The sequence below is a fragment of the Schistocerca cancellata genome, chromosome 8 (assembly GCF_023864275.1).
Source record: "Schistocerca cancellata isolate TAMUIC-IGC-003103 chromosome 8, iqSchCanc2.1, whole genome shotgun sequence".
Taxonomy (NCBI): Eukaryota; Metazoa; Arthropoda; class Insecta; order Orthoptera; family Acrididae; genus Schistocerca; species Schistocerca cancellata.
In genome coordinates this window covers 325,942,374-325,970,361 of record NC_064633.1, presented here as the reverse complement: position 1 = coordinate 325,970,361, position 27,988 = coordinate 325,942,374, and the positions used below count along the sequence as shown (strand labels likewise).

Sequence of the window (27,988 nt, the reverse complement as noted above, 5' to 3'; positions counted from 1 at the left end):
TGTGGGGAGCATGGGGGCTATGTAAGTAGGTTGTTTAGGTTTTTTTAATGGTAACGCCAAAGAGGGCACTGTATGAAAATCACTGGCTGTGCTGTGTGCAGTCTGTGGCTAGTTTGCATTGTTGTCTGCCATTGTAGTGTTGGGCAGTTGGCTGTTAACAGCACGGAGCGTTGCGCAATTGGAGGTGAGCCACCAGAAGTGGTGGATGTGGGGAGAGTAAGGCGGAGTTTTGAAATTTGTAAGACTGGATGTCCTGAACTGCTATATATATTATGACTTTTGATGACTATTAAGGTAAATACATTGTTTGTTCTCTATTAAAATCTTTCATTTGCTAACTATGCCTATCAGTAGTTAGTGCCTTCTGTAGTTTGAATCTTCTATTTAGCTGGCAGTAGCGGCGCTCGCTGTATTACAGTAGTTCGAGTAACCAAGATTTTTTTGAGGTACGTGATTTGTGAAACGTATAGGTTAATGTTAGTGAGGGCCATGCTTTTGTAGGGATTTTTGAAAGTCAGATTGTTTTGCGCTAAAAATATTGTGTGCCAGTTTAAGCACAGTCATGTACAATTTTTCTAAGGGGACGTTTCACTTTTAATGATAAAATGCCAAATGATACACTTGCTTATGTAATTATGTATGGCAAAAAGAATCTTACATATGATGCACAACATAGAATACGTACTGAAAATTTTTAATTATTAACATTTGCTTCTATATAAATGAACGAAAAACTTAAAAAAAATTATTACAGTGTTAACTTCATATTTATATACATTTCTGAAACATTTTAAGTAGGATAGAAAAGATCAAAACTAAATATTTTAACATAAGTTACCTTTTGTTAACTAATTTATTTTTATTAATATACTAATGTTTACAAATGTGAAATTATTTTTCTCATTAGTTTTATTTAATTTAAATGACAATTCTAAGCCACAATTAAGACAATGTAGTCAATGTATGATTGAAAAGGTATTGAGGAATTTTATAAAGATAAATATCGAACAGGTGAACATAAATATGTATGTAAAGAATTCTGTAAGGAACATAATAAAATTAAAGTTACTTGTAAATGTGGCAGAAATATAAATAAATCTTCTCTCAAAAAAATTTAGAAACAACAACTCATAATAATCTTATGGCTGCTAAAGCAGAAAGAAAGTAATTTTATATATTTATTTTTATTATATATTTATTACAGTCACCTATGGGAAATGTATGTAAAATATATGATTTTTTATTATAGCTGTTATTGTATTATTATATTATATTATATTGTTAGGTAAAAGGGATAGTAGGATGAAATTGTGTGTTCTGGGAGATTAGGACAGTTTTGTGAAAAATAAGAAAATCGTGAGTGATGCAGTCACGAGAGATTTTTTATTTCTTATAAAATTGTCGTAGTGTCCCAGAACATACAATTTCGTTCTACTAATGTGTTCTCATAGGGGCACCGGTCTCCACAGGCCCTTCCCAGAAACTATCCATGATTCATACAGCAGTTCTCTATGGCTCCTTGACCTAGGAGCGGATTTCTATCGTCGAGGAATTGGACGATTGGTACAACATTCCGAAATCTGTTTGCAGAGACTTGGTGAGTATGTCAGTATTCAATGAAAGTTACGAGGCCTACTGTGCTAATCTGTAACTTGCTTTTTTTAATCCTCTCGTATATTACACTTAATGGTGGAAGCTGAAAACTTAACACTGCAACATTTAGCTCCAGCGTACGTTAGTGGAAGATCAGTATGAATGCCGGTAGTTGCGTGCCGACTCGTGCACGCTTATGGGTGGACAAAGAGAACGCTGATCAGGCTCCTAGTCAAGGTGTAGCAATACCATTAGAAGGTCGCGCCCTTCCTGTTAGGTCTGTAGTCTTTCTCACACTGTTTTACAGAAACTATTGAATAAAAAAATGATTTTTTAGGTTAGTGTCTCAGTTTCATGGCGAAGTGACCATCATTTCGTTAACAGTCTTAGTTATTATGATATTTCACATTTCAGTAACATAATGCACCAGATTCGAAAACGTTGCAAAGAAAAATAGCGGTCGCTACGAATTTGTCTTGTTTGCGTATTGGAGCACTTTTGTTACGTATGGAATTGTGGTTAATATCTTAACTTTTTCTTTAAACTTGGAAGGGGATCAATATCTATCTCAAATCTCGAGAAAATGGATTTTATATAGCATGCTCAATTCCAATCCTATGCTCTGGAGAACGAAATATTCATAATATTCCTCATATCATAAATATTTCGGGATATCAAATCAAGATTTTGACAAATGATGATGCGCAAAGAGAGGAGTATTTTGACATCTGGTTAACATGTGGAACTTTCTTATCTGCGACAATATATGAGTAACTAGAGGCTTTTTAATTGATTAATGTAATTTTTTAAGACTAATCAGTAGGTGGTGAAATGAACTTTACTGTGGCTTTGTACCAACATAAGCCAAGAAATTACACGTTTATTTTTATACCAAAGACATGGTTTTCCGCAAGCTATTAACCTAATTTGTCCTGAGCATTGTTTCAGGATGTATAAGGTGCAGAAAGAAAACACTGTGGTGAGTTTGAGTACCAGCTGTTCCTTATCAAAAACACACTGGATTACAGGGTTCTACTGAAACGGCAACACAAAGAGCGATCGATTTTTTTTCCCCTGAGTTGTTAAGCTTTTCTCTATCAAAAAGCGTAATCAGTGGTGATTTTTGACTAAAGCCTACATTTTCCTTGTTGCTGTCTTAAAATTTGCTTCTTTTGGTAAAATACAGCGGAGTTTACACAATGTCATCATACTGACTTGATAATGCAGTTGCAGTTCCATGAGAACTTTGAAACAGTGGTTTAAGAAACAAGGAACTGAAGACGGGTCAGTTCAAGCATTTATGAAATATCGCTCATATATTGTTCGCAATCGAACCTTAAATCATTGCATGTATTGGTTCAAATGGGTGTGAGCACTACGTGACTTAACTGCTGAGGTCATCAGTCCCCTAGAACTTAGAACTACTTAAAGCTAACTAACGTAAGGACACAACACACATCCATGCCTGAGGCAGGATTCGAACCTGTGACCGTAGCGGTCGCGCAGTTCCAGACTGTAGCGCCTAGAACGGCTTGGCCACCCCGGCCGGCCATTGCTTGTATTAACATGCATTGACAGATACCCTTATCACCAGAAAGGAAACAATACCGCAGAGAGAAGTGCAACACAGAAACACGGCGCTCAGCAATGACTAACACACACAATACTGTCAGCTAGTTAGTATCTGTTCTTGAGGGGATTGCCAACGACCACGAATGGTTCACTCGTGTAATCACAGGTGATGAATCCTGGATTCTTGAGCACGATCCTCAGACAAAGTGGAAAGCGCGGAGTGGCACACTGAAACATCTCCTCTACCGAAAAACGCTCGAATAAGCAAATTAAAGATCAAAACAATGCTGATTAATTTTTTTGACAGCAGAGATATCGTACATAAAGAATCTCTTCTTCCACGACAGATTGTCAACCAAGTGTTTTACAAAGATGTCCTGGAATGTTCCAGGAAAATGGTTATTCGAGTGAGACGAGACACTGCAGGCAAGTGGATGCTGCATCATGAGAACGCTCCATGTCATACGGCTACTTGCATCACGGAATGTTTGACCTCAGAAGACATTCCTGTTTGTTCGACAGCCCGTCTGTTCGCCTGATATGAAAGGAAGAAATTATAGAATATCTGTATGTCTGTAATATTATGGACACTGAGCAAGTTACCACGTACCATATAGAATTTCTTAACTCTTTTGAACTGCCAGGAATGCCTTCTCGTAAACTGAGGGTTGGAGTTCTGCTCCTTCATACAGTATCTTGATGCGACCAGATTCTCTAACGGTACACGCTCAAAAATCACACGTATGTACCGAATCACAATCATTCCGACAAATTTGCTTTATAAATAAACCCGTAAATTATTGCAGTTCCAATTGGTTTTAGAATAACCGTAAATAGAGTAGGAGTGGAGTCAAACGGAACACTGCGGAACTTACATTATGGTTGCTCCCCAGTTACTAAAATTTCCTGTCTTTAAAAATTGTCTGAATTACTCAGCATCACTTTTGCATTCTATTTGTTTAGTATTATGGAACCCGTTGTGTGTAAAGCAATGAATTCCATAAAGCTTGAGCTTTTCTGAGAGTGTAACATGACCGACACAAGCAAAACCCCTCAGCGAAGATGACAAAAATTACTAACAGGCGATACTATATTATAAAGAGTTTCAATGTTTGATGAGTAGCATTCTCAGCTAAGCAACCTTTTTGGAATCCAAACTGTGATATGCTAACTGTTGGATTGGTGTATAAGGTCGTAGCGTTTTTCCAAGTTTAATAAATACAACAGATACGCATAACAGAGACTTTAGTCATCAATAATACACTCCTGGAAACTGAAATAAGAACACCGTGAATTCATTGTCCCTGGAAGGGGAAACTTTATTGACACATTCCTGGGGTCAGATACATCACATGATCACACTGACAGAACCACAGGCACATAGACACAGGCAACAGGCATGCACAATGTCGGCACTAGTACAGTGTATATCCACCTTTCGCAGCAATGCAGGCTGCTATTCTCCCATGGAGACGATCGTAGAGATGCTGGATGTAGTCCTGTGGAACGGCTTGCCATGCCATTTCCACCTGGCGCCTCAGTTGGACCAGCGTTCGTGCTGGACGTGCAGACCGCGTGAGACGACGCTTCATCCAGTCCCAAACATGCTCAATGGGGGACAGATCCGGAGATCTTGCTGGCCAGGGTAGTTGACTTACACCTTCTAGAGCACGTTGGGTGGCACGGGATACATGCAGACGTGCATTGTCCTGTTGGAACAGCAAGTTCCCTTGCCGGTCTAGGAATGGTAGAACGATGGGTTCGATGACGGTTTGGATGTACCGTGCACTATTCAGTGTCCCCTCGACGATCACCAGTGGTGTACGGCCAGTGTAGGAGATCGCTGCCCACACCATGATGCCGGGTGTTGGCCCTGTGTGCCTCGGTCGTATGCAGTCCTGATTGTGGCGCTCACCTGCACGGCGCCAAACACGCATACGACCATCATTGGCACCAAGGCAGAAGCGACTCTCATCGCTGAAGACGACACGTCTCCATTCGTCCCTCCATTCACGCCTGTCGCGACACCACTGGAGGCGGGCTGCACGATGTTGGGGCGTGAGCGGAAGACGGCCTAACGGTGTGCGGGACCGTAGCCCAGCTTCATGGAGACGGTTGCGAATGGTCCTCGCCGATACCCCAGGAGCAACAGTGTCCCTAATTTGCTGGGAAGTGGCGGTGCGGTCCCCTACGGCACTGCGTAGGATCCTACGGTCTTGGCGTGCATCCGTGCGTCGCTGCGGTCCGGTCCCAGGTCGACGGGCACGTGCACCTTCCGCCAACCACTGGCGACAACATCGATGTACTGTGGAGACCTCACGCCCCACGTGTTGAGCAATTCGGCGGTACGTCCACCCGGCCTCCCGCATGCCCACTATACGCCCTCGCTCAAAGTCCGTCAACTGCACATACGGTTCACGTCCACGCTGTCGCGGCATGCTACCAGTGTTAAAGACTGCGATGGAGCTCCGTATGCCACGGCAAACTGCCTGACACTGACGGCGGCGGTGCACAAATGCTGCGCAGCTAGCGCCATTCGACGGCCAACACCGCGGTTCCTGGTGTGTCCGCTGTGCCGTGCGTGTGATCATCGCTTGTACAGCCCTCTCGCAGTGTCCGGAGCAAGTATGGTGGGTCTGACACACCGGTGTCAATGTGTTCTTTTTTCCATTTCCAGGAGTGTATATTCTCCTTCACTATTTCCTACAGTCTGCCAACGCTGGGTGTAACTTTTCGATTATGCGACTGTAGAAATCACGTGTATTGTTGCTAAGAACTCTTCGAACCTTGTTCAGAGCTCATTTACATCCAGAAAGGAACTTCCTTACAAGACGTCTCAGTTGTTGACAATACATGTCAGCAGTGACGATGACAACACGGGGAAACAATTCTTAGTCACACAACCGTCGCTATTCCACCAGATGCGTACCCTTATGTTTTTTGGATGGGTGCAAATCTTTGTGCGGAGAGTTGCTGCTTTGATTGGGTTCAACCACTCATTTCTTTTCCTCATTTTAGCAGAAATGCTCCATTTCTCGCCGCCTTTAGGGATACGGGATAGGAGTGATTGGTGTTCTTCACGAGCCAGTTGATGACGAGCAAGCAGCTGATTTTTGTGATTCTGGCTCAGGGCATGCGGTACCCATACACTCGATTATTTAACCTTCCTCATTGCATGCAAATGTCGCACGATGGTGGAAGATCACAGTTCATCACATTTGCCAGTTTTGGAGTACACTGACGTGGACAACTGTGGATTAATGCGTTTAGACGTTCTTCATCAACACAGGCTTTTCCTGAACATGGAAAGTCACTAATGTCAAAACGATCGTCCTTAAAAGGGGGAAACCATTTTATTCTTTTGCTCTAACCAGTGTCAGCATCCCCACACATGGTGCATATGTTTCTGGCTGTTTCCGCTACCGTCATCCCTCTACTGATCTCGAACAGAAAAAAATGTCCCGATTGCTCAACTTGGCACTTCATTTTCTAGCATCCCCAGCCCTACTCACTACCTCCAAATGACAAAATGTCAATATGTAAACTTAAATAGCAACAGTGAACTAAAAATAAAGAAATGTCACTCGATAAATAAACCTACAGCAACCGGAATACCAACATGCAAAACAAACACGCTTCGAAGTTGTACACCAATCTAATAAATCGTTTTCACTTACACGTGAGTCTACACTTGAGTTAGTTACTGTTTCAGTTATTTTGGAAAAAGTCAATAAGGGGTGTGGACGATAATTACGTGAGCCTTTCGGGTCAGCTTTCCTCTGAAGAACTTTAACAACTGTGTATTTTAATATGTGTGGAAAACTGCTTCCCTGTGTCAGTGATGCATTACAGATATTACTAAGCACATTACTTATTAAGTTAGAACGACTTTTCAGAATTGTCTGAAGTTGTGTCAACACTATACGAACTTTCGTTTTTTAGAGTTTTTATAATTCTGTTAATTTCAGTAAAGGCTCGTTGCTTAAATTTCTGTAGAATGACATTTTTAATATATTATCTTGTTCTTTCATAGGATTGCCACATTAATAAGAATGTGTATCGTACATTAATGTCGCTGAAGGTAAAAATTACTCATTATGACGTTACTTGCATTTTTAATAGTAGGTGTAGGCTACATGTATATATCATACGCCAATCCATTCGCCGCAGTTATGTCAATTGTGCGACACAATATTTCCGAGCTTCCCTTGTAGATTTAGTTTTTATACAGCGCGATAACGACATCAAGTATCAAGAGAACGTAGACACTGAGCTATGCTATGGAACAAGCTGTTACAACAACCTGAACGGGATAGCCCAGTGGGAAGACGCTGGACTCCTGTTCAGGAGAACGGCGGTTAAATCACCATCCTGCCATCTAAACTTAGGTTTTCCATGATATCTGTAAATCGATTAAGGTGAATGCCAGGATGGTTCGTCTGAAAACGCGCATTAGATTTCTACCTAAATTATTCTACAATATAAGCGCGAGCTCCATCTCTAATTATCTCACCGTCGGCTGGTCGTTAAAACAAAATCTTTTGATCCTATACAAAACGTATTCCACCATAACATTTTATGGTTTCACCTCACCACAACCAAACTGTTGCCATCCAACGTAGCCTAGAGTTCGGGATACGCTATGGCTTAATTTGCCACCAAAAGCCAAAAATTGTGTGGGTAAGATAAGGGGTGACTGTTACTTTCTAGCCGTTATCGAGAGATTGAAAGTAATTGGTCACTTCGATTCAGTCAGAAGTTAAGTGCTTTTATAGGCAAATGATTGGCATTTAATCACAGTTGTACAAAGATATTATCAAAGCAAGAATTAAGCGAAATCACATTTTTGAATGTTATGTACTGCACAGAAAATTGTTTGTGCCTTATTTAGGATGAAACATCTTCCAGCAATAGTCAGGTTTCGATAACGACAGGATATTGTCTCATCAAGACTGTGATTTACCGTTCTGTGATACTGCTGCCTGCGTTCTTCGGTGTTATACAACTGTTACGTGAATAGTTTGTTCGTTTCATGTTCCATGGATCATTTTGCACGATATATCGTAATGATGTGGAACGAATCATTTTATATTCATATCATAGATTTATTTGTAAATATGGCTACAAGCTGAACATTTATAAAGCCTTTTTTTTAATATTCCGATGTTAGTAATTCCTACCCGCCATCTTGTGAACATTACAATTGCAGTAATTCAAAGTGGTTCAAATGGCTCTGAGCACTATGGGACTTAACATCTATAGTCATCTGTCCCCTAGAACTTAGAACTACTTAAACCTAACTAACCTAAGGACAGCACACAACACCCAGCCATCACGAGGCAGAGAAAATCCCTGACCCCGCTGGGAATCGAACCCGGGCATGGGAAGCGAGAACGCTACTGCACGACCACGAGATGCGGGCTGCAGGAATTCTTCAACGGAATAGAAGGAGCTGTAAAGGAGAAACTTTTTCAGTTTGTTTTCAAATTTGACTTTGCTGTCTGTGAGACATTTTATATCACTGAGTAATTCACCAAAAATTTTGGTTGCAGAATTGCGCAGCACTTTTTATGCTAAAGACAAACTTAATATGGAGTAATGAATTTAATTTTTCCTTCCGGTGTTGTAATTATATGCATCATTGTTCCTCTTAAAACCGCAGTGCATTATTTACAACATACTTCAAGAGGAAATACATATTCTGTGAAGTAGTAACCAGAATGCCTAAATACTTAAATAGGTGTCTACAAGACGATTGTGGGTGTGCACCGCATATTATTCTTATGGCACGTTTTTGAAAGATAAAGACTTCCTTTAATAATGATGAGTTTCTGCAGAACATTATTTCATAAAACAGTATTGAATGAAAATGTTCAAAATGTTTGCTCACTGATCTGTCTCCCTTCAAGATCTGAAAAAGGTCTACGAGCAAATATGGCTGTTTTATAACTTCCAAAATGTACTTTTTCCAGTTTAAATTCTCATTAATATTGACACGTAAGAATTTTGAAGTTTCCACCCTATTTATTATTTCCTCGCCATGTGTTACACTTATCAGTGGTATACCACTCATAGATGTGCAGAACGGAATATCCTGTTGTTTTTTAAGTTGAGAGCGAAACTATTCGCTGAAAACCATTCAGTCATATTTTTAAGGATATTGTTTATCTTTTCTTCTGTTTCTGTGTGCATGCTTGGATTGGTTACAGTACTAGTGTCATTTGCAAAAAAATAATTCTGCTTGTTGTTTGTTAGATGGAAGATTGTTTACTATTGTAAGGAGCTATAGTGGACCAAATATGAGCCTTGGGGAACCTGAAACGTGGTTTCTCTCTAGTCAGAATAATGTCGCCGGATTACATTTCTCGAATTACTAAGTTCAACTTTCTACATTCTTTTGGTTAGATATGACGTTCTCCATTAGTTCGCTATACCATCAATTATATAAAACTCCAATTTATCAAGGAGAATACTCTCAGTCAAATGCCTTAGATATGTAACAGAAAATACCAACTGGCACTATTTTATTATTTAATGATTGCAAAATTAGGTGAATGAACATATAAATGGTATTCTCAGTAGAGCAACTCTTCGGAAATCCAAACTGTGATTCGCTGAGGATATTATTGTCGGTGAAGTGAGATACTATTCTAGAATATATCACCTTCTCAAATTTTTTTTTGCAAATGATGTTAGCAGAGAAACAGGTTAGTAGTTTATTGACAGCTCTCGAATCACTTTTATTGAATAGGGGCTGGACAACGGCACCTCTCAGTGTCTCTGGAAAAATGCCTTGAGTTAGTGATGCTTTACATATTTCCGATAAGACTTGAGTTTATTTTATGGGAACAGCACTCTACTGGAATCGCCGTCAAAACCAGATGAGCTTTAATTTTTGAGAGGGTGTATAATTCTCTTAATATCAGAAGGCGAAATTGCTCATAAATTCAAGTGATTGAATTTTATGAGAGTTGTTTGTTTCACAGAGTGCTGTGATTTTTATCTTTAACTGTTTGGCCCATTATTTTCTACTACATTTAAGAAATTATTATTAAACTATCTCCTACCTGTGACTCATCACTTATATCTGTTCCATTCAATTCAATAGTGATGTCATCCTTTTCTGTAGCTGGTTCTCCTGTCTCTCGTTTCACTACTTTCCGTATGGCCGTAAGGTTGTTGTCGGAATCACTGATTCCTAACATAATGTACATGTTCCTTGATTTTTTAACAACTTTTATTACTAATTTTGAGTAGTTTCTGTAGCGTGTAACTACTTTTCTTCTTGCTCATGGATACATTTCCCTTTTCCTTTCACAAGATACTTTAATCCCTATAGTGAGCCATGAGTTTTACATGGTTGTTTAATGTAGTTTTGATTAGGTTTTTTGGGAAACTGCTTTCAAATAGTGACATGAATTTATGTAAGAATTTGGTTCGTTACAAATTTCACGGCAGGTCATATCTTGTGAGCTACTGTTTTCAGGAGCATTAATTATTCTAATGATTTCCTATGAGGGGAATCCATACTCTAAGGCACTCTGTTATTTATCCTAACTAAGTGAGCATCACGATCAGAGAGAGCGTTTGTTACTAGGTAAACAGTTATTTTCTTGCTTTGAGCCTCAGCAAAGAAAATAGTATCAGTTAGGGTTCTATTGACTTTATCAACCCATGTTGGGAAGTTGATTTCTGAGATCAGACTGTAGGATCTAAATAAGTTTTCCGGACAATATATCGTTTCAAAATCCTTTAGAAAATCTACAAGGTGGGCGATAAGTCGCCACACCCCTCTAACCACTGTTTAGTATAACATGTTATTAAGAAGATTGGTAGCTACGTCACTTGTTATCAGTTGTTAGAATTCATGTTTACATGTTGTCGCAATACCAGTCGAGTTTTAACTTGTAGCCATGGCAGATGTGAGCGGTCATAGTTACATTACTGAGGAGCGCTTAGCGACAAATGTGTGGGTGCACGAATAGCAACACAGCAGGGAAGACAATGAGGCAGATTATGGGTTCAAATGGTTCAAATGGCTCTGAGCACTATGGGACTTAACAGCTGTGGTCATCAGTCCCCTAGAACTTAGAACTACTTAAACCTAACTAACCTAAGGACATCACACACATCCATGCCCGAGGCAGGATTCGAAACTGCGATCGTAGCAGTCGCGCGGTTCCGGACTGCGCGCCTAGAACCGCGAGACCACCGCGGCCGGCATGGGTTCATTACAGGAAAGATTTAACAAGGCTTTACCGCGAAAGCAACACTTCTGGATTGGGAAAGACGTGCTTTTGTTTCTGGCAGTGTTAAATACAGGCCGTGTAGTGGAAGGAACAAAACGCAGGAAGGAATATGTGTCTCAGTCTCTGCTTCGGTTGGGTCCGCCGCTCGTGGTCTCGCGGTAGCGTTCTCGCTTCCCGAGTACGGGGTCCCGGGTTCGATTCCCGGCGGGGTCAGGGATTTTCACCTGCCTCGAGATGACTGGGTGTTTGTGTTGTCCTCATCATTTCATCATCATCCAGGAAAGTGGCGAAATTGGACTGAGCAAAGATTGGATAATTGTACGGGCGCTGATAACCACGCAGTTGAGCGCCCCACAAACCAAACATCATCATCATCATCTGCTTCGGTTGAACAATCTTCTATGAGGTCGATACGTAAATGTGCTTCGAAACCCGGTATATCGATAACAACAAGGCGTGTTCACATGAAAAAAGACTTTAAGACCAGATCTTAGCGACCGATGTTCACAAACGAGTTACCAGAAACAGACCGGAAAGAGTGCGTTTCAGCAAGCAGCGCCTCGTTAACTCAGTTTCCAAATGCAGCGAACCGTGCGAAGTTTCATGTTTTCAGATGAATGTGCCATTCATCAGAGCTGACGTGCTAGAAATATTCTCGTTTCGTCCAAGTAGAATCCTCATTACACAGACGTGTTGGGAAGGAAACTGCGTCGCGTGTGATATAGCCAACGATGACATCATAGTATCTGTTTGGAGAGTACTTTTTTGAAGGGATAGTGAACGGCGCGAATTATTTACACTTGTTACAAATATGGTTAATACCTCAGCTTGAGGAAAGGGGCCTCACAAGACGCTTATAGCTGTAGCTGGACTGAGCGCCTCCTCACACGATACTAGGGGGCGCGAGGACTTCTCGCCAAGCCTGTACAATGAAGTCACCACGGGCTATGCTGCTGTCTGACAGATAGCATAGTGAGAAATCCAGATTCCTCATAACCACTTCAAAATCTCTCAGTTGGAATCTATTTGTAATTACAATTAAAATTGAACTATTTTTCAGTATTAATCCACGAACGCGGAGTTCTATGTGCTCATCACTACAAAATGTGTTAGTCTCAATGTTTTTGAACTTGTGTTCTGTCTTACTATATCTAGTAACTCCTCCTTTTCCCATATTAATTCTGTGCGAGTAAGCTGCTAGAATACAATATTTTATATGTAACTTGAATCAAGAACGAAGAACAAAAGGCGAGAATACACAAGGGGAGTCGTACATAAACCAATGCGCTTAAGGTGTGAAATTTTTATACAGATATAAAGTAAAAACACAGCTGGTCGGGATTCCATTACTGTCATGCTAATGTGCAGTCGATAGGTCCAGGAGGTCCACCATTTGACTGTCGCTCCAGAGGACAGATATGTTGTTTGCGCAGTTGTGCAGTAAGATCGTTGACCCACGTCAAAAGATTCGAGTTAGCAAACTGTCTAGTCTGCAGCAAGGAAAGTATCCACAGTAAGTGTGCAAGGATATTTGTAGCTTCACAGATGTCAGCTCGACAACCACTGCTGTGGATCCCTTGACGTGGCAACGGAAAGAGGCCCGACCGCAGTGGAGTTAACACCGAAAAAAGGAGTACTTACGTCCCGTTTTTAAGAAGGGCCTACAGCGTTGACGTTAATCTGTTGTACAATTATGGAACATGTGTTAAGCTCAAGAATTATGACGGTTTTGGAGACTGAAACATCTCCTCTATTAAAATTAACATGGACTTTGCAAACAGATACCCTGCAATACTCAGCTCGCTCTCTTCCTCCATGAGATCCACAGCGCCGTAGACAACGGCGCGCAGGCTGGTGCCGTGTTCTTTGACTTTACGAAGGCATCTGACTCCGTCCCGCACAGCCGTTTAGTGGGAAAAAAAATACTAGCTCATCGAGTATCGGATTAGATTACCGACTGCATTCAGGACTTCTTTTCAGATAGACCTCAACATGTCACTCTTAACGGATCAAAATCGACAGATGTAAAGGTAATTTCCGGAGTAGCCCAAAGAAATATGCTAGGGCCGCTAACTTTTAAAAAATATATAAATTATCTTGTAGAAAGCGTCGGATGCTCTTTAATGCTGTTCGCAGATGTGGCGCTGTCTATAACAAAGTAGCAACGCCAGAAGATAGCAACAGTTTGCAGAATGACCTCCAGAGAATTGATTAATGGTACTCTGGCGGTTGACCCTGAACGTAAATAAAAATGACATACTGTCCATACATAGGAAAAGAATCCATTACTGTACAGATACACTACTGATGACAAACCTCTGGAAACAGTATCCACCGGAAAATATCTGGGACTAACTATCCAGAGAAACCTTGAGTGGAATGTCCACATAAAACAAATAGTGGAAAAAGTAGATGCCAGACTAAGAGTCATAGAAAGAATCTATTGAAAATGTATCTCTTCCACGAAAGAAGGGACTTATAAGGCGCTTTTCGACTGATTCTTGAGTATCTTTCATCTATCTGGGATCCCTACCCGGTAGGACTGATAGAAGAGACAGAGAAGATCTAACGAAGAGCGACGCGTTTCGTCACGGGATCGTTTAGCGAGTGCGAGACGGTTACAGATGCTCATCGAACTTCAGTGGCAGAAGTTACAAAATGGTTCAAATGGCACTATGGCACTTAACATCTGAGGTCATCAGTCCCCTAGAACTTAGAACTACTTAAAGCTAACTAACCTCAGGACATCACACACATCCATGTCCGAGGCAGGATTCGAACCTGCGATCGTAGCAGTCGCGCGGCTCCAGATTGAAGCGCCCAGAAGTTACAAGAGAGGCATTGTGCATCAAGGAGACATTTACTATCGAAATTCCGAGAGAGAAAATTAGAGAAATTAGAGCCAATACAGGGGCGTAACGGCAGTCATTCTTCCCACTCGCTATTGAAGAGTGCAACAGCGTTGGAGGGCTCAGTTAGTGGCACAAAAGGTACCCTCCACCACACACCATTAGGTGGCTTGCGGATTGTGATGTAGATGTAGATACAGTATCACAAAGAACGTATCCCTGCAGGAGAGCTCCAATGAGAAGAAACGTTGCCGAACTGCATTCTTCACCGTCATATGGGCCCAGCAGCTTGCCTGACGGTGTGGGATGCAATCGAATACACAGCACGATCACCACTGGGCCTCATAGCCGATAATGTAGGCAGATGCCACGATTTTTCTGACACCTAAGATCGGTGGGTAGCTCCAGTTTCGAGGGCTGTGTGGCGTTATATTTCAACAACATAACATTAATTTTTTTCATGCAGTGTTACAAAGCCGTATATTTATGACAAGAGAGACATTTTGAATGTTTCCATACCATCTGTTATTGAAACGTAATCCCTGTAAGCAAATGAAACTATATGTTTCCAGAGACCTTTTGAACTCTCAGGCATCTGTGATGTAGGGTGAAGCGTCAAAGAAACTGATATAGGCATGCGCATTCAAATACAGAAATATGTAAACAGGCAGAATACGGCGCTGCGGTCGGCAACGCCTATATATGACAACAAGTGTCTGGCGCAGTTGTTAGATCGATTACTGCTGCTACAATGCCAGATTATCGAGATTTAAGTGAGTTTGAACGTGGTGTCACAGTTGGCGCACGAGCGATGGGGCACAGCATCTCTGAAGTAGCGATGATGTGGGGATTTTCCCGTACGACCATTTCACGAATGTACAATGTGAGTACAAAAAAAAAAAAAATGGTTCAAATGGCTCTGAGCACTATGGGACTTAACTTCTGAGGTCATCAATCAAACCTAACTAACCTAAGGACATCACACACATCCATGCCCGAGGCAGGATTCGAACCTGCGACCACAGCGATCGCGCGGTTCCAGACTGTAGCGCCTAGAACCGCTCGGCCACTACGGCCGGCTCGTGAATATCAGGAATCCGATAAAATATCAAATCTACGACGTTCCTGTGGCTGGAAGAAGATCCTGCAAGAACGGGGCCAACGACGACTGAAGGGAATCGTTCAACGTGACAGAAATGCAACTCATTGATTTATGGACAGCCCTACAGGATTCATGATGTCAATTCCAGCAATACTTCAGACATTATTAGAGTCCATGCCACGTCGTGTTGCAGCATTTTTGCGTGCTCGCGGCGGCCATAAACGATATTAGTCAAGTGTACCAGTTTCGTTGTTTTTTCAGTACAGGGCTATTACAAATGATTGAAGCGATTTCATAAATTCACTGTAGCTCCATTCATTGACATATGGTCACGACACACTACAGATACGTAGAAAAACTCATAAAGTTTTGTTCGGCTGAAGCCGCACTTCAGGTTTCTGCCGCCAGAGCGCTCGAGAGCGCAGTGAGACAAAACGGCGACAGGAGCCAAGAAAGCGTATGTCGTGCTTGAAATGCACTCACATCAGTCAGTCATAACAGTGCAACGACACTTCAGGACGAAGTTCAACAAAGATCCACCAACTGCTAACTTCATTCGGCGATTGTATGCGCAGTTTAAAGCTTCTGGATGCCTCTGTAAGGGGAAATCAACGGGTCGGCCTGCAGTGAGCGAAGAAACAGTTGAACACGTGTATCTGGACATGCTGGAAAATTGGCTCATGCCACAACTGGAGACCGACAGCGCCGACTTCATCTTTCAACAGGATGGTGCTCCACCGCACTTCCATCATGATGTTGCGCATTTCTTAAACAGGAGATTGGAAAACCGATGGATCGGTCGTGGTGGAGATCATGATCAGCAATTCATGTCATGGCCTCCACGCTTTCCCGACTTAACCCCATGCGATTTCTTTCTGTGGGGTTACGTGAAAGATTCAGTGTTTAAACCTCCTCTACCAAGAAACGTGCCAGAACTGCGAGCTCGTGTCAACGATGCTTTCGAACTCATTGATGGGGACATGCTGCGCCGAGTGTGGGAGGAACTTGATTATCGGCTTGATGTCTGCCGAATCACTAACGGGGCACATATCAATCATTTGTGAATGCCTAAAAAAACTTTTTGAGCTTTTGTATGTGTGTGCAAAGCATTGTGAAAATATCTCAAATAATAAAGTTATTGTAGAGCTGTGAAATCGCTTCAATCATTTGTAATAACCCTGTATATATGTGCAGACTGAAGCGGTGAATGAAAGTTTATACCAAGGCCTGGATTCGAACCTGTATCTCCTGCTCACTAACGAGATGTGCTAACAGATACGCCACCATACCACAATGCCATCGCACAACTGCACCTCGCTTCTCAATCCAAATTCCCATTCACGCCTGACCACTTGGTATTCCCCTAAAGTTGAACAGCATTGCATAGGCTCTCCAACTGTACTGAATTTGAATTTGGGTTGAAGATGAAGGTGTTGTTCTAGCGTAGTCTGTGCAGCTATGCGAAGATACCGTGCCAGGGTTGCGTAGTGGTTATCGCATCTGGCTGCTGCGTAGGAGACCCGAGTTCTAATCCCACCCAGCCTTGGTACAAATTTTCATCTAACGCATCAGTCTGCATATACAGGGTGTTACAAAAAGATACGGCCAAACTTTCAGGAAACATTCCTCACACACAAAGAAAGAAAATGTGTTATGTGGACATGTGTCCGGAAACGCTTACTTTCCGTGTTAGAGCTCATTTTATTACTTATCTTCAAATCATATTAATCATGGAATGGAAACACACAGCAACAGTACGTACCAGCGTGACTTCAAACACTTTGTTACAGGAAATGTTCAAAATGTCCTCCGTTAGCGAGGATACATGCATCCACCCTCCGTCGCATGGAATCCCTGGTGCGCTGATGCAGCCCTGGAGAATGGCGTATTGTATCACAGCCGTCCACAATACGAGCACGAAGAGTCTCTACATTTGGTACCAGGGTTGCGTAGACAAGAGCTTTCAAATGCCCCCATAAATGAAACTCAAGAGGGCTGAGGTTAGGAGATCGTGGAGGCCATGGAATTGGTCCGCCTCTGCCAATCCATCGGTCACCGAATCTGTTGTTGAGAAGCGTACGAACACTTCGACTGAAATGTGCAGGAGCTCCATCGTGCATGAACCACATGTTGTGTCGTACTTGTAAAGGCACATGTTCTAGCAGCACAGGTAGAGTATCCCGTATGAAATCATGATAACGTGCTCCATTGAGCGTAGGTGGAAGAACGTGGGGCCCAATCAAGACATCACCAACAATGCCTGCCCAAACGTTCACAGAAAATCTGTGTTTATGACGTGATTGCACAATTGCGTGCGGATTCTCGTCAGCCCACACATGTTGATTGTGAAAATTTACAATTTGATCACATTGGAATGAAGCCCCATGCGTAAAGAGAACATTTGCACTGAAATGAGGATTGACACATTGTTGGATGAACCATTCGCAGAAGTGTACCCGTGGAGGCCAATCAGCTGCTGATAGTGCCTGCACACGCTGCACATTGTACGGAAACAACTGGTTCTCCCCTAGCACTCTCCATACAGTGACGTGGTCAACGTTACCTTGTACAGCAGCAACTTCTGACGCTGACATTCGGGTTATTGTCAACTGCACGAAGAATTGCCTCGTCCATTGCAGGTGTCCTCGTCGTTCTAGGTCTTCCCCAGTCGCGAGTCATAGGCTGGAATGTTCCGTGCTCCCTAAGACGCCGATCAATTGCTTCGAACGTCTTCCTGTCGGGACACCTTCGTTCTGGAAATCTGTCTAGATACAAACGTACCGCGCCACGGCTATTGCCCCGTGCTACTGCATACATCAAATGGGCATCTGCCAACTCCGCATTTGTAAACATTGCACTGACTGCAAAACCACGTTCGTGATGAACACTAACCTGTTGATGCTACGTACAGATGTGCTTGATGCTAGTACTGTAGAGCAATGAGTCGCATGTCAACACAAGCACCGAAGTCAACATTACCTTCCTTCAATTGGGCCAACTGGCGGTGAATCGAGGAAATACAGTACATACTGACGAAACTAAAATGAGCTCTAACATGGAAATTAAGCGTTTCCAGACACATGTCCACATAACGTCTTTTCATTATTTGAGTGTGAGGAATGTTTCCTGAAAGTTTGGCCGTACCTTTTTGTAACACCCTGTATACATCATTGATGTCTGAGACTTGAAAAGTCTCTGGAGCTGTATTGTTTCATTTGACTAAAAGCACCTTTGCCTGGGTTTTAGACAGGATCACACGTTTCCTACTATGCTGAGGCGCTATTCCAATACAGTTGGAGAAACACTGCTATGCTGTTCGATTTTAGGAGGAATATTAAGTGGAGTGAGACGTGAATGGAAATTAGGACATCTATCTAGTGAGCAGGAGACCAGAGTTCGATTCCTGGCCTTGGTCCATATTTTCTTTCATCGCATCAGTCTCTTTATATATATCATTCATATTCACTTTATTAAAGCTCTCACTAGTGGCCAATTTCCTCCTTATGGGGCCAATTTCAAGGGCAGCATGGGTATATTATGATATATTGACACTGTTATTGGCTGATTCTTAGTCTTCCATGTTTGTTTTCGTTTTATAGTTAACGGAAGTTGGTTTAAACACGGTGTGCTTCTGATTACAAGTTTTTGTGTGGAACGCAGTCTTTGACTTGCGTTATATATACTCGTATTGTGATTGCGTTCTTCTCGCATCCGTAATACTGGTTGGGGTAAATGATTCCAAATTTGTTTTTCTTTCACATAAAACAGGAGCTGCTTTCGTTGCATAGTGTTCTGTGAACTTACAAGTATCTGTTATTGCTGACGAGTCTTAGTAGGAACTGCTCGATTTAAATGTTTTTTAAGTATACTGATCGTCTTCTACGTTATTTTTGTTTGTTACCATTTTCCGTACTTCCTAGCATTTAATGGAGAATTCCATGTCAGCAGGTACTGACAGTATTGTTATTCAACTTTATTATATACCTTGCCACGGAATGAGCATGTAATTCTGCTTTGAATGGTGTTGCTTCTTTCCACTGAGTTCTATGCATTTCACATTGGCCTGCAGGGTATGAGTGTAGATGTATGTGGGTGACTAGAGCATTTGCCCTAGCAAATGCTAGAAATGCGACAATAATTACGCAAATGTTTTCACACGTTGGTAATAGGTATTACAAGCAGTAAATTTTTGCAGGAGAAAGTGAGAATTTCGGTAGCGTCCATTACATGTGAGAATACGAAAACCGGATGATATTAAAAAAAACATGGAATACGAACAATGTTCTTACAGTACACTTATATCGAACAGTTCGCACACGGATTCATAATGCGACGAAATCAGTTTCAATTTTATATGACAAAAACGAATATAGAATGATTTATACCACCCAATGTTGCTGATCAGAGCAAAAATTAAGCAGATTATGAGCAACATATTTACGTTTCAATTCAGAGAGTACAATATGCACAAGACGGTAGTAATCAGCAACATAATTTCCACTTGATAATAGCCACACGGTTGAAACTACAATATTGGACTGAGTGGTGTTGCGCATCGTATTGGTGCCATTGGTAGGTTGACATCCTGTATTAGGGATAGTGGCGTCTCATTTTCTTCTTGTGTTTACTAGCGCAACTACGTCTGCCAGCATTGTCTGTCCACGAGTGGCAGCAGCAGCGGTTATCGATATCCAGTACTGTGGTACTATCTTTGGAGGGATGTCAAGTGTTTCCAGGTCGGAGTGTGTCGGGCTGTTCAGTTGGGACGGAGCAGCAGTGAGGTACGGCAGCGCGAGGACATGGACATGCCGGGACTGCTGGCGGCATGCAGGCACTGCCAGATTGAGGGTCTGTAGTTTCAAGGGCCACAACCACGTTGTCCACCGGATCCAGGACGTTTGAGTTGGTGAACATTAACCCAGTTGTGAAACCTCCACTATTTTGAGATCACGCTGTTTGTTCATGCGTTGCTGCTCGCAGGGTCGCTGAGACGAAGAGCAACAAGTGGAGTGTTGGGACTTGGCGAAATTAGTTAGCAATCCTCTGCATCTCATTATTTATCGTCGAATTCCTTGTGTTTATTGGTGAAGTTCAACCAGCGGTATGTTTCTGCCTAGTGGCCGCTAGTGCCCCAGTTACCTACCCTGGACGTTATCATATTTTCACGGAGTGTACCTTTCCTCGTTTTGCTGGTGCTGTCTGGTAAGGCGTGTAGTTTGACAGCCTCCTTGATTGTGGTCCGGATATGTTATTTCTTTTGGACTACTTTGGTCATAGTGGTTCCTTCTGTTTCTGGATGTTCTAAACACCAGATTCTGAAGACGCAGTATCGTCTGCTGGTTCCACCTTGCCTGGGTTATTCCATCGTTGTATTGGTTATCAGGCGTTAGGTACATTTTGCAAGAGTGTTGGTCTGCATTTAAACTGTCTCTAGTTTCATTTGCCATCCGGTTAAGTTAATACAACTCTTGGCTGCCTGTCTCATTGGTTACGAAGTTGAGTGACTTTCCCAGGCCGATCCTTGGAGCACTATCTGAGGCCCATTTCTCTCTTGGTTTGATCAGACTGTGATTGTGTTTTTTTTTAAATATTTTACTATCTCTTGGAGAAATTTAACTGTTTTAAGAATTTGCTATCCAGGCCTTCAGCGATCAAATTGTTTTTTGAGTTTTTACTATTGGGGCCTTCAGCCGACAAATAATTTGAATTTTTGGTCAATAATGCCATCAACCTTGAATACAATTGTCTTAAGAAATTTTAATTAGAAATTGTCTCTTATTAGTGAAATCTTGATGATTGTGTTTAATAAAAATATTTTCGTATCTGTTGTACAAGTTTAACTGTCTTTAAGAATTTACTATCCAGGCCTTCAGCCATCAATTGTTTTTTTGAGTTATTACTATTGGAGCTTTCAGCCGACAAATAATTTGAATTTTCTGGTTTATAAGGCCTTCAGCCGTGAACGAAATTTGTCTTAAGAATTTTTGATTAGATATTGTCTCTTAGTAGTGAAATTTGGATGACTGTTTTTTATTGTTAACCTTATTCCACAAATAAACTGTACATGATTTTAAAAAAATAAACAAACTGAGCAAACAACGGTAACCCGTGTTCAAAGTTGCCTTCCAGGCCACTTGAAGCGCTGCTGTCATTCTGTTTCCGAGTCGTAACACGGGCCACTGGCCTTGCGCTTCTGATATTTTGGTGTTCTGTGGGTTACAGGCAACGTTGCTGTCAGAGCTGTGTTGGTCTGTGTTCTAAACTTCGCACGTGCGCTGTGTACTAATTTTCACACCTACAAATTAAATCATATGTTCTTCCTACTCTTCTGCATCCGCACAGTAAGTGAATTGTAGTTAAATGGTACCGTTTCCCATTTTGCAATTTGATTGGCCAGCAGTTTCTCAGAAACAGCTGTGTGACCCACGTTGAATTCCCGCATTCCGCTGTGCCGCTAGGGAGAGCGTTGCAGGGCTACTTACTGCGTATCGTCCGGAGAGATATGTTGCGGTCTGGCTCAGTTAGGTCCCTGCTGTCGACCTCGCACTGGCTGCTCATCTTACGTGTCTGGGCTGCAGCAGCAGTAGCCGCCACCAGCACCATCAGCAGCGCAATACCAGGCGATCCTCCCATGGCGAGGCGCGGCGGTGTACTCCCGTCGGCAAAGGGCGTCGCAGATCTCGCAGCGTTACCCAGACACGCAGTACTCACGTGATAGTTCTCCAAGTGCGCCCGCTTTCTGTGCCCAGGCGCCGGCTCCGTCGTCTGCATCAATATATAAACATCGCCACAAGTTACCGCTTTGAACGGCGGGAATTTGTACATCCAAATACAGGGTGACCAGCGAAGGAGTCGCTGACTTCAAGATTAAATATCTCGAAAAGTATGATCGATACACGAGTGCAACAAACGTTATGTTTATTTTGAAAACTGTAAAAATTTTATACAGGACTTACACAGAAGTTTGGAAATACACTACTGGCCATTAAAATTGCCACACCAAGAAAAAATGCAGATGATAAACGGGTATTCATTGGACAAATATATTATACTAGAACTGACATGTGATTACATTTTCACACAATTTGGGAGCATAGATCCTGTGAAATCAGTACCCAGAACAACCACCAATGGCCGTAATAATGACCTTGATACGCCTGGGGATTGAGTCAAACAGAGCTTGGATGGCGTGTACAGGTACAGCTGCCCATGCAGCTTCAACACGATACGACAGTTCATCAAGAGTAGTGACTGGCATATTGTGACGAGCCAGTTGCTCGGCCACCGTTGACCAGACGTTTTCAATTGGTGAGAGATCTGGAGAATGTGCTGGCCAGGGCAGCAGTCGAATATTTTCCGTATCCAGAAAGGCCCGTACAGGACCTGCAACATGCGGTCGTGCATTATCTTGCTGAAATGTAGGGTTCCGCAGGGATCAAATGAAGGGTAGAGCCACGGGTCGGCCGGCCGGGGTGGCCGAGCGGTTCTAGGCGCTACAGCCTGGAATCGCGCGACCGCTACTGTCGCAGGTTCGAATCCTGCATCGGGCATGGATGTGTGCGATGTCCTTAGTTAGGTTTAAGTAGTTCTAAGTTCTAGGGGAGTGATGACCTCAGTAGTTAAGTCCCATAGTGCGCAGAGCCATTTTTTTTTTTGCTACGGGTCGTAACACATCTGAAATGTAACGTCCACTGCTCAAAGTGCCGTCAATGTGAACAAGAGGTGACCGAGACGTGTAACCAATGGCACCCCATACCATCACGCAGGGTGATACGACAGTATGGCGATGACGAATACATGCTTCCAATGTGCGTTCACCGCGATGTCACCAAACACGTATGCGATTATCATGATGCTGTAAACAGAACCTGGATTCATCCGAAAAAATGACGTTTTGCCATTCGTGCACGCAGGTTCGTCGTTGAGTACATCATCGTAGGCGCTGCTGTCTGTGATGCAGCGTCAAGGGTAACTGCAGCCATGGTCTCCGAGCTGATAGTCCATGCTGCTGGAAATGTCGTTGAACTGTTCGTGCATATGGTTGTTGTCTTGCAAACGTCCCCATCTGTTGACTCAGGGATTGAGACGTGGCTGCACGATCCATTACATTCATGTGGATAAGATGGCTGTCATCTCGACTGCTAGTGATACGAGGCCGCTGGGATCCAGCACAGCGTTCCGTATTACCCTCCTGAACCCACCGACTCCATATTCTGCTAATAGTCATTGGATCGCGACCATCGCGAGCAGCAATGCCGCGATATGATAAACCGCAATCGGGATAGGCTACAATCCGACCTTTATCAAAGTCGGAAATGTGATGGTACGCATTTCTCCTCCTTACACGAGGCATCACAACAACGTTTCACCAGGCAACGCCGGTCAACTGCTGTTTGCGTATGTTGGAAACTTTCCTCATGTCAGCACGTTGTAGGTGTCGCCACGAGCGCTAACCTTGTGTGAATGCTCTGAAAAGCTAATCATTTGCATATCACAGCATCTTCTTCCTGTTGGTTAAATTTCACGTCTGTAGCACGTCATCTTCGTGGTGTAGCAATTTTAATGGCCAGCAGTGTACTTAGAAAAACTGCAGACAGATGGCTTTCTAATCCTAATATTTAGTGCCTACAAATAGTGCTTCACAGTCTAGAACAATCATTTCACCGTTGAAACGTGCTGAAGGATGAGGTTGGAATCGTATATTGTATTGAGCAACGTGTTGTTCTGGTTCTAGAATGCCACAAACAGCAGACGGAAAGGTACAGATTTCAAACACCATTTAATGTTACATAGGGTTCCGATACAGGAAAAGATTCCCAAGCTCTTCACCAAATTCCAACGATAGGCAGCGTGGCTGAAAGATCTAGCGAAGAACATTGGAAGGAGGTAAACTGGAGTTATTCCTGAAAATATAGGCATGGCTTCTGGAATTATTCAGCAAGATTCAAAGAAGAATTGCAGCAGACACTGGTTTGAAACTTTAGAGCGGGCAGAAAGTACTGAGACTATACATATTTGCATTCCAAATCCCAAGCCACGAGGCCGTACCTGTCGGAGCTGTAAGACAGAGGACAGGCTTTGCAAACTACATCTCACAATGATTGGTAATGAAGGATTTGATTTTGCCTGCGTCTGGTTCACAGATGAACCACATCTCACTTGAATGGAGCGTTGAATAAAGAAAAATAGTGATTTTGGGGTTCCGAAAATCCCCATTTGTGTGAAGCGAAACCACTGCATCTCCCTAAGTTACTATTTGGGCTGCGATATACAGCAGAGGCATTTTTGGACCTTTCTTCCTGCAAGAACGATCACTAGTGAAGGTTAAGCTGCGATTTTGGAACAAGTTGTCGCCACAGGAATGGTTCATTCAAAATGAGGCCAGACTGCATCGCACCGAACAGGTGTTCCGCGTTCTTGATAAACACTTTGCGAACAGAGTCGCCGCGTTGACGTACTGCAAATTTTATGGGGCATGGATGGATTGTCTTCCATACCCTCCCGGTCTGACTCCTTGTGAATGCAACCTGTGTGGCATCTGAATTCATTTCCGCAGAAACAATACACGCTCTGATGGCAAATTTCAGAGTTCGTTTGCATCATGTCCTGACTGCAAGTGGTGGACATTTCAAAAAGAGTGATGTGACTGCAAAGACTGCTTGTAAAGAACAAGTTTAATTAGGCACATTCATACTGTACGAGCTACACATCGTATAACGCCACCTGTTAGCTGGTTTTCTATTTCGAAATTTCTGTATAAAATTTTTACAGCCTTCGCAGTCAACATACCTTTTTTTGCACTCGTCTGTCGATCTTAGTTTTTGAGCTACTTAATTTTGAATTCAGGGACACCTTGTACTGCTCACCATTAAAACTGAAACACCGGGGAGGATGATAAAAAATGAAATTCAGCGTATTAGGCGTTTAGGATATAGTAGGAAGAATAGATGAATAGATTTGTAGATGACTCACGAAAATTAGTACGCAGAGCACAACCTATGGCACGAATAACAGTTGTATGCAGAACGGGCATCAAGTGGAACTGAGCTTGTGGTGCACCAGAATCACCTCGAAGATGTTTGTTTGGAACCGTACGGTTTCCTTCCGAGTGTCAGACCTATCAAGCAAAACTCATTCCCATATTCATATTACGGTTCTTACGTCTCGTACCTTTCTATACCATTCAGACAAGTCCTCTCCAGATCCGTTTAGGGGAATTCATTCCTCACTTCGTGCTGTTCTCCACTACCTCCAAGACCTCTCTCCCACTCCCTGCTCAAACCCTATGACGCGCAGATGTTGGTCCTCGTTACCTGCTCAAGTGAAACTTGAGGTATTCTGCAGAATTTTTCCAAACTTTTGTGGAAAGAGATTACATGTCTCTGCCTCTTTTTGGCTTCGATCTGTACATATTTAAAGTTGGTACGCCTTTTGTTTAAGAACACTGTTCTGAAAAAATTATTTGAACAGACACGAATTAACTTGTAAATATTTTCGTCTTAGAGCGAGTAATCGTGATCATTTTACTTGCAAACAAAGTGACATTTAGATGGTGGTTGAGTACTTGCTGAGCCGGCCGCAGTGGCCGAGTGGTTCTAGGCGCTTCAGTCTGGAACCGAGCGACCGCTACGGTCGCAGGTTCGAATCCTGCCTCGGGCATGGATGTGTATGATGTCCTTAGGTTAGTTAGGTTCAAGTAGTTCTAAATTCTAGGGGACTGCTAACCTCGGATGTTAAGTCCCATAGTACTCAGAGTCATTTGAACCATTTCTTAATATTTGCTGAGTGAATCGTTAAATCGAATCTAGTTCTCACCGCCGGGGAACAAAATACTAAAACGGGACCCGCTAGGCTTCACAACCAATTGCTATAAACATTCGGCAGAACTACATGTCCATCAGTTTACGTGCACACTTGATAATCTTAGATCCACCATGTGAAGTGACCTCTGTTATACAGAAGGTCGTACAAAATAGTGAACACTTCTATGAAAAAGATTCATCTTCTTTCACTGTGCTCAGCATTGTATGGTGATGAACGATATTGTCAACTGTCCAGGATGGAAAACCTGCCAACCCGTACTTTCATGTCGGGCCACAGTCCTGCATAATCCGTCCGAACCACCAAAATGATCTTCATCGGACGAATATTCGTCATAAAACGGCTTCAATGTTTCGTTTACCTTCGTGGCGCATATGTGTACAGATCGTAGAGTTCCAGTGACGTGTGCTGTTCACTGAAAACGACTCACCTTTCTGTTTGAGCAAACGAAATAGCCTAGTGGATAAGTCAGTGGACTTGATTCCGGGCCAAACAGATTTAAATTTTCCTATGTTGCCTTAATACACGTCCGACGGTCAGCGTTGGGATGCTTGCTTTGAAATGGTCACGTCCGATTTCTTCCCCGTCTCTACCAATTATGAGCAGTTTCTAATGCTTTAACTCTAATTTTCCCTCTTTTCCCGTTTTCCATGGGTGATGGTTTGGCCATACTACTTTGCTATACCACTTTGGTAAGACAACGGTTCACAAACCTCTCCTCTCTGTCTTGCTATCCTTTTACTTCTCATCGTTTTCACATGACGTTATAGTGCAGCAATGTATATTTTTTTCAATTACCGATACGACAGTAAAAGGAGCTTTGAATAATTTCTTGGCGAAAGAGGAATGCGAAAATTATTGAAGTAAAGCGATTGTCTACAACATAGTTTCACCTATAATTGAGCGTGATTATCCCAAATCTAAACAGCTACAATATCTCAAGAATTAGTTGACTGTCTACTGCACTGCTAACTATTACGTAAGAAGTCAGGTGCCACCTCTCTTAAACATTGCTGTCTATACTCTAGGCATGCAGAAGTACAGGTAGTGAACAATAAAAGAAATACGCCAGAGTACTTTCATAGTTTGGAGTAGCGGTGCGGAATGGTCAACGAGGAGGACGTAAAGTGACAATAACTGGAGTGAATTTGCTACCTCGTACCGCGTTGGCAATAGCGCCGAGGTCATGCTGCTGCTCGTCTATGGAACAAAAGACTGTCAGCGTTTAAAGCGTGTTGGCGTCGCGTGCTGCGGCTCTGTGTTGTTCCATTCTGCCGGCGGCGGATGTGAGGGGCCGGCCCGCGAGGAAACGTGGCGTTTTGTAACGCTGAAGGCAACATCTGTTTCGTGACAAGACAAAAGAAGAACAAAATGAATGTATGCATCTTTACAGATCGAAAAACGCGCAGAGGCCATCTTCACGGTGAATGACGCAAAGGAACCATGAGGAAATGAGATCAACCGACGACGAGGTTCCTAGAGACGGGGGGGGGGGGGGGGGGGGGCTGATTACACAGGGTGTTCACAAAAGAAGGAGCTTGTGGTGTGGGGAGTGAAACACCATTTGACCATGCTGCAGGTCTCGTCTCGGCATTCGTATCAAGTGAGTTAAAGACTCCACAGGAAACATAAATCATGTAAGGCAGACAGAATACCAGTCTGGAGCCTCGAATACGCCTGTTAGTCTCTTTAAGCTAGTTATAGCTTATATACAGTGTGTAAATTTTAAGTTGACAAACCAGAATAACTCGAAAAATAAGCTTCACGCAAAAAAATGTGTGGAATCCAAAGTTGATTATTTT

At 42.7% G+C, this 27,988-nt stretch overlaps 1 protein-coding gene across 1 annotated transcript in view; it reads right to left on the bottom strand.

Moving 5' to 3' along the window:
• LOC126095169 (nose resistant to fluoxetine protein 6-like) overlaps window positions 1-27,988 on the bottom strand; it is a 435,403-nt gene that overhangs the window by 291,652 nt on the left and 115,763 nt on the right. The window contains exon 2 of the mRNA XM_049909897.1: window positions 21,848-22,130. Within this exon, the coding sequence (XP_049765854.1) occupies window positions 21,848-21,998 (151 nt within the window). The 5' untranslated portion in view covers window positions 21,999-22,130. The remainder of the gene's footprint in view (window positions 1-21,847; window positions 22,131-27,988) is intronic.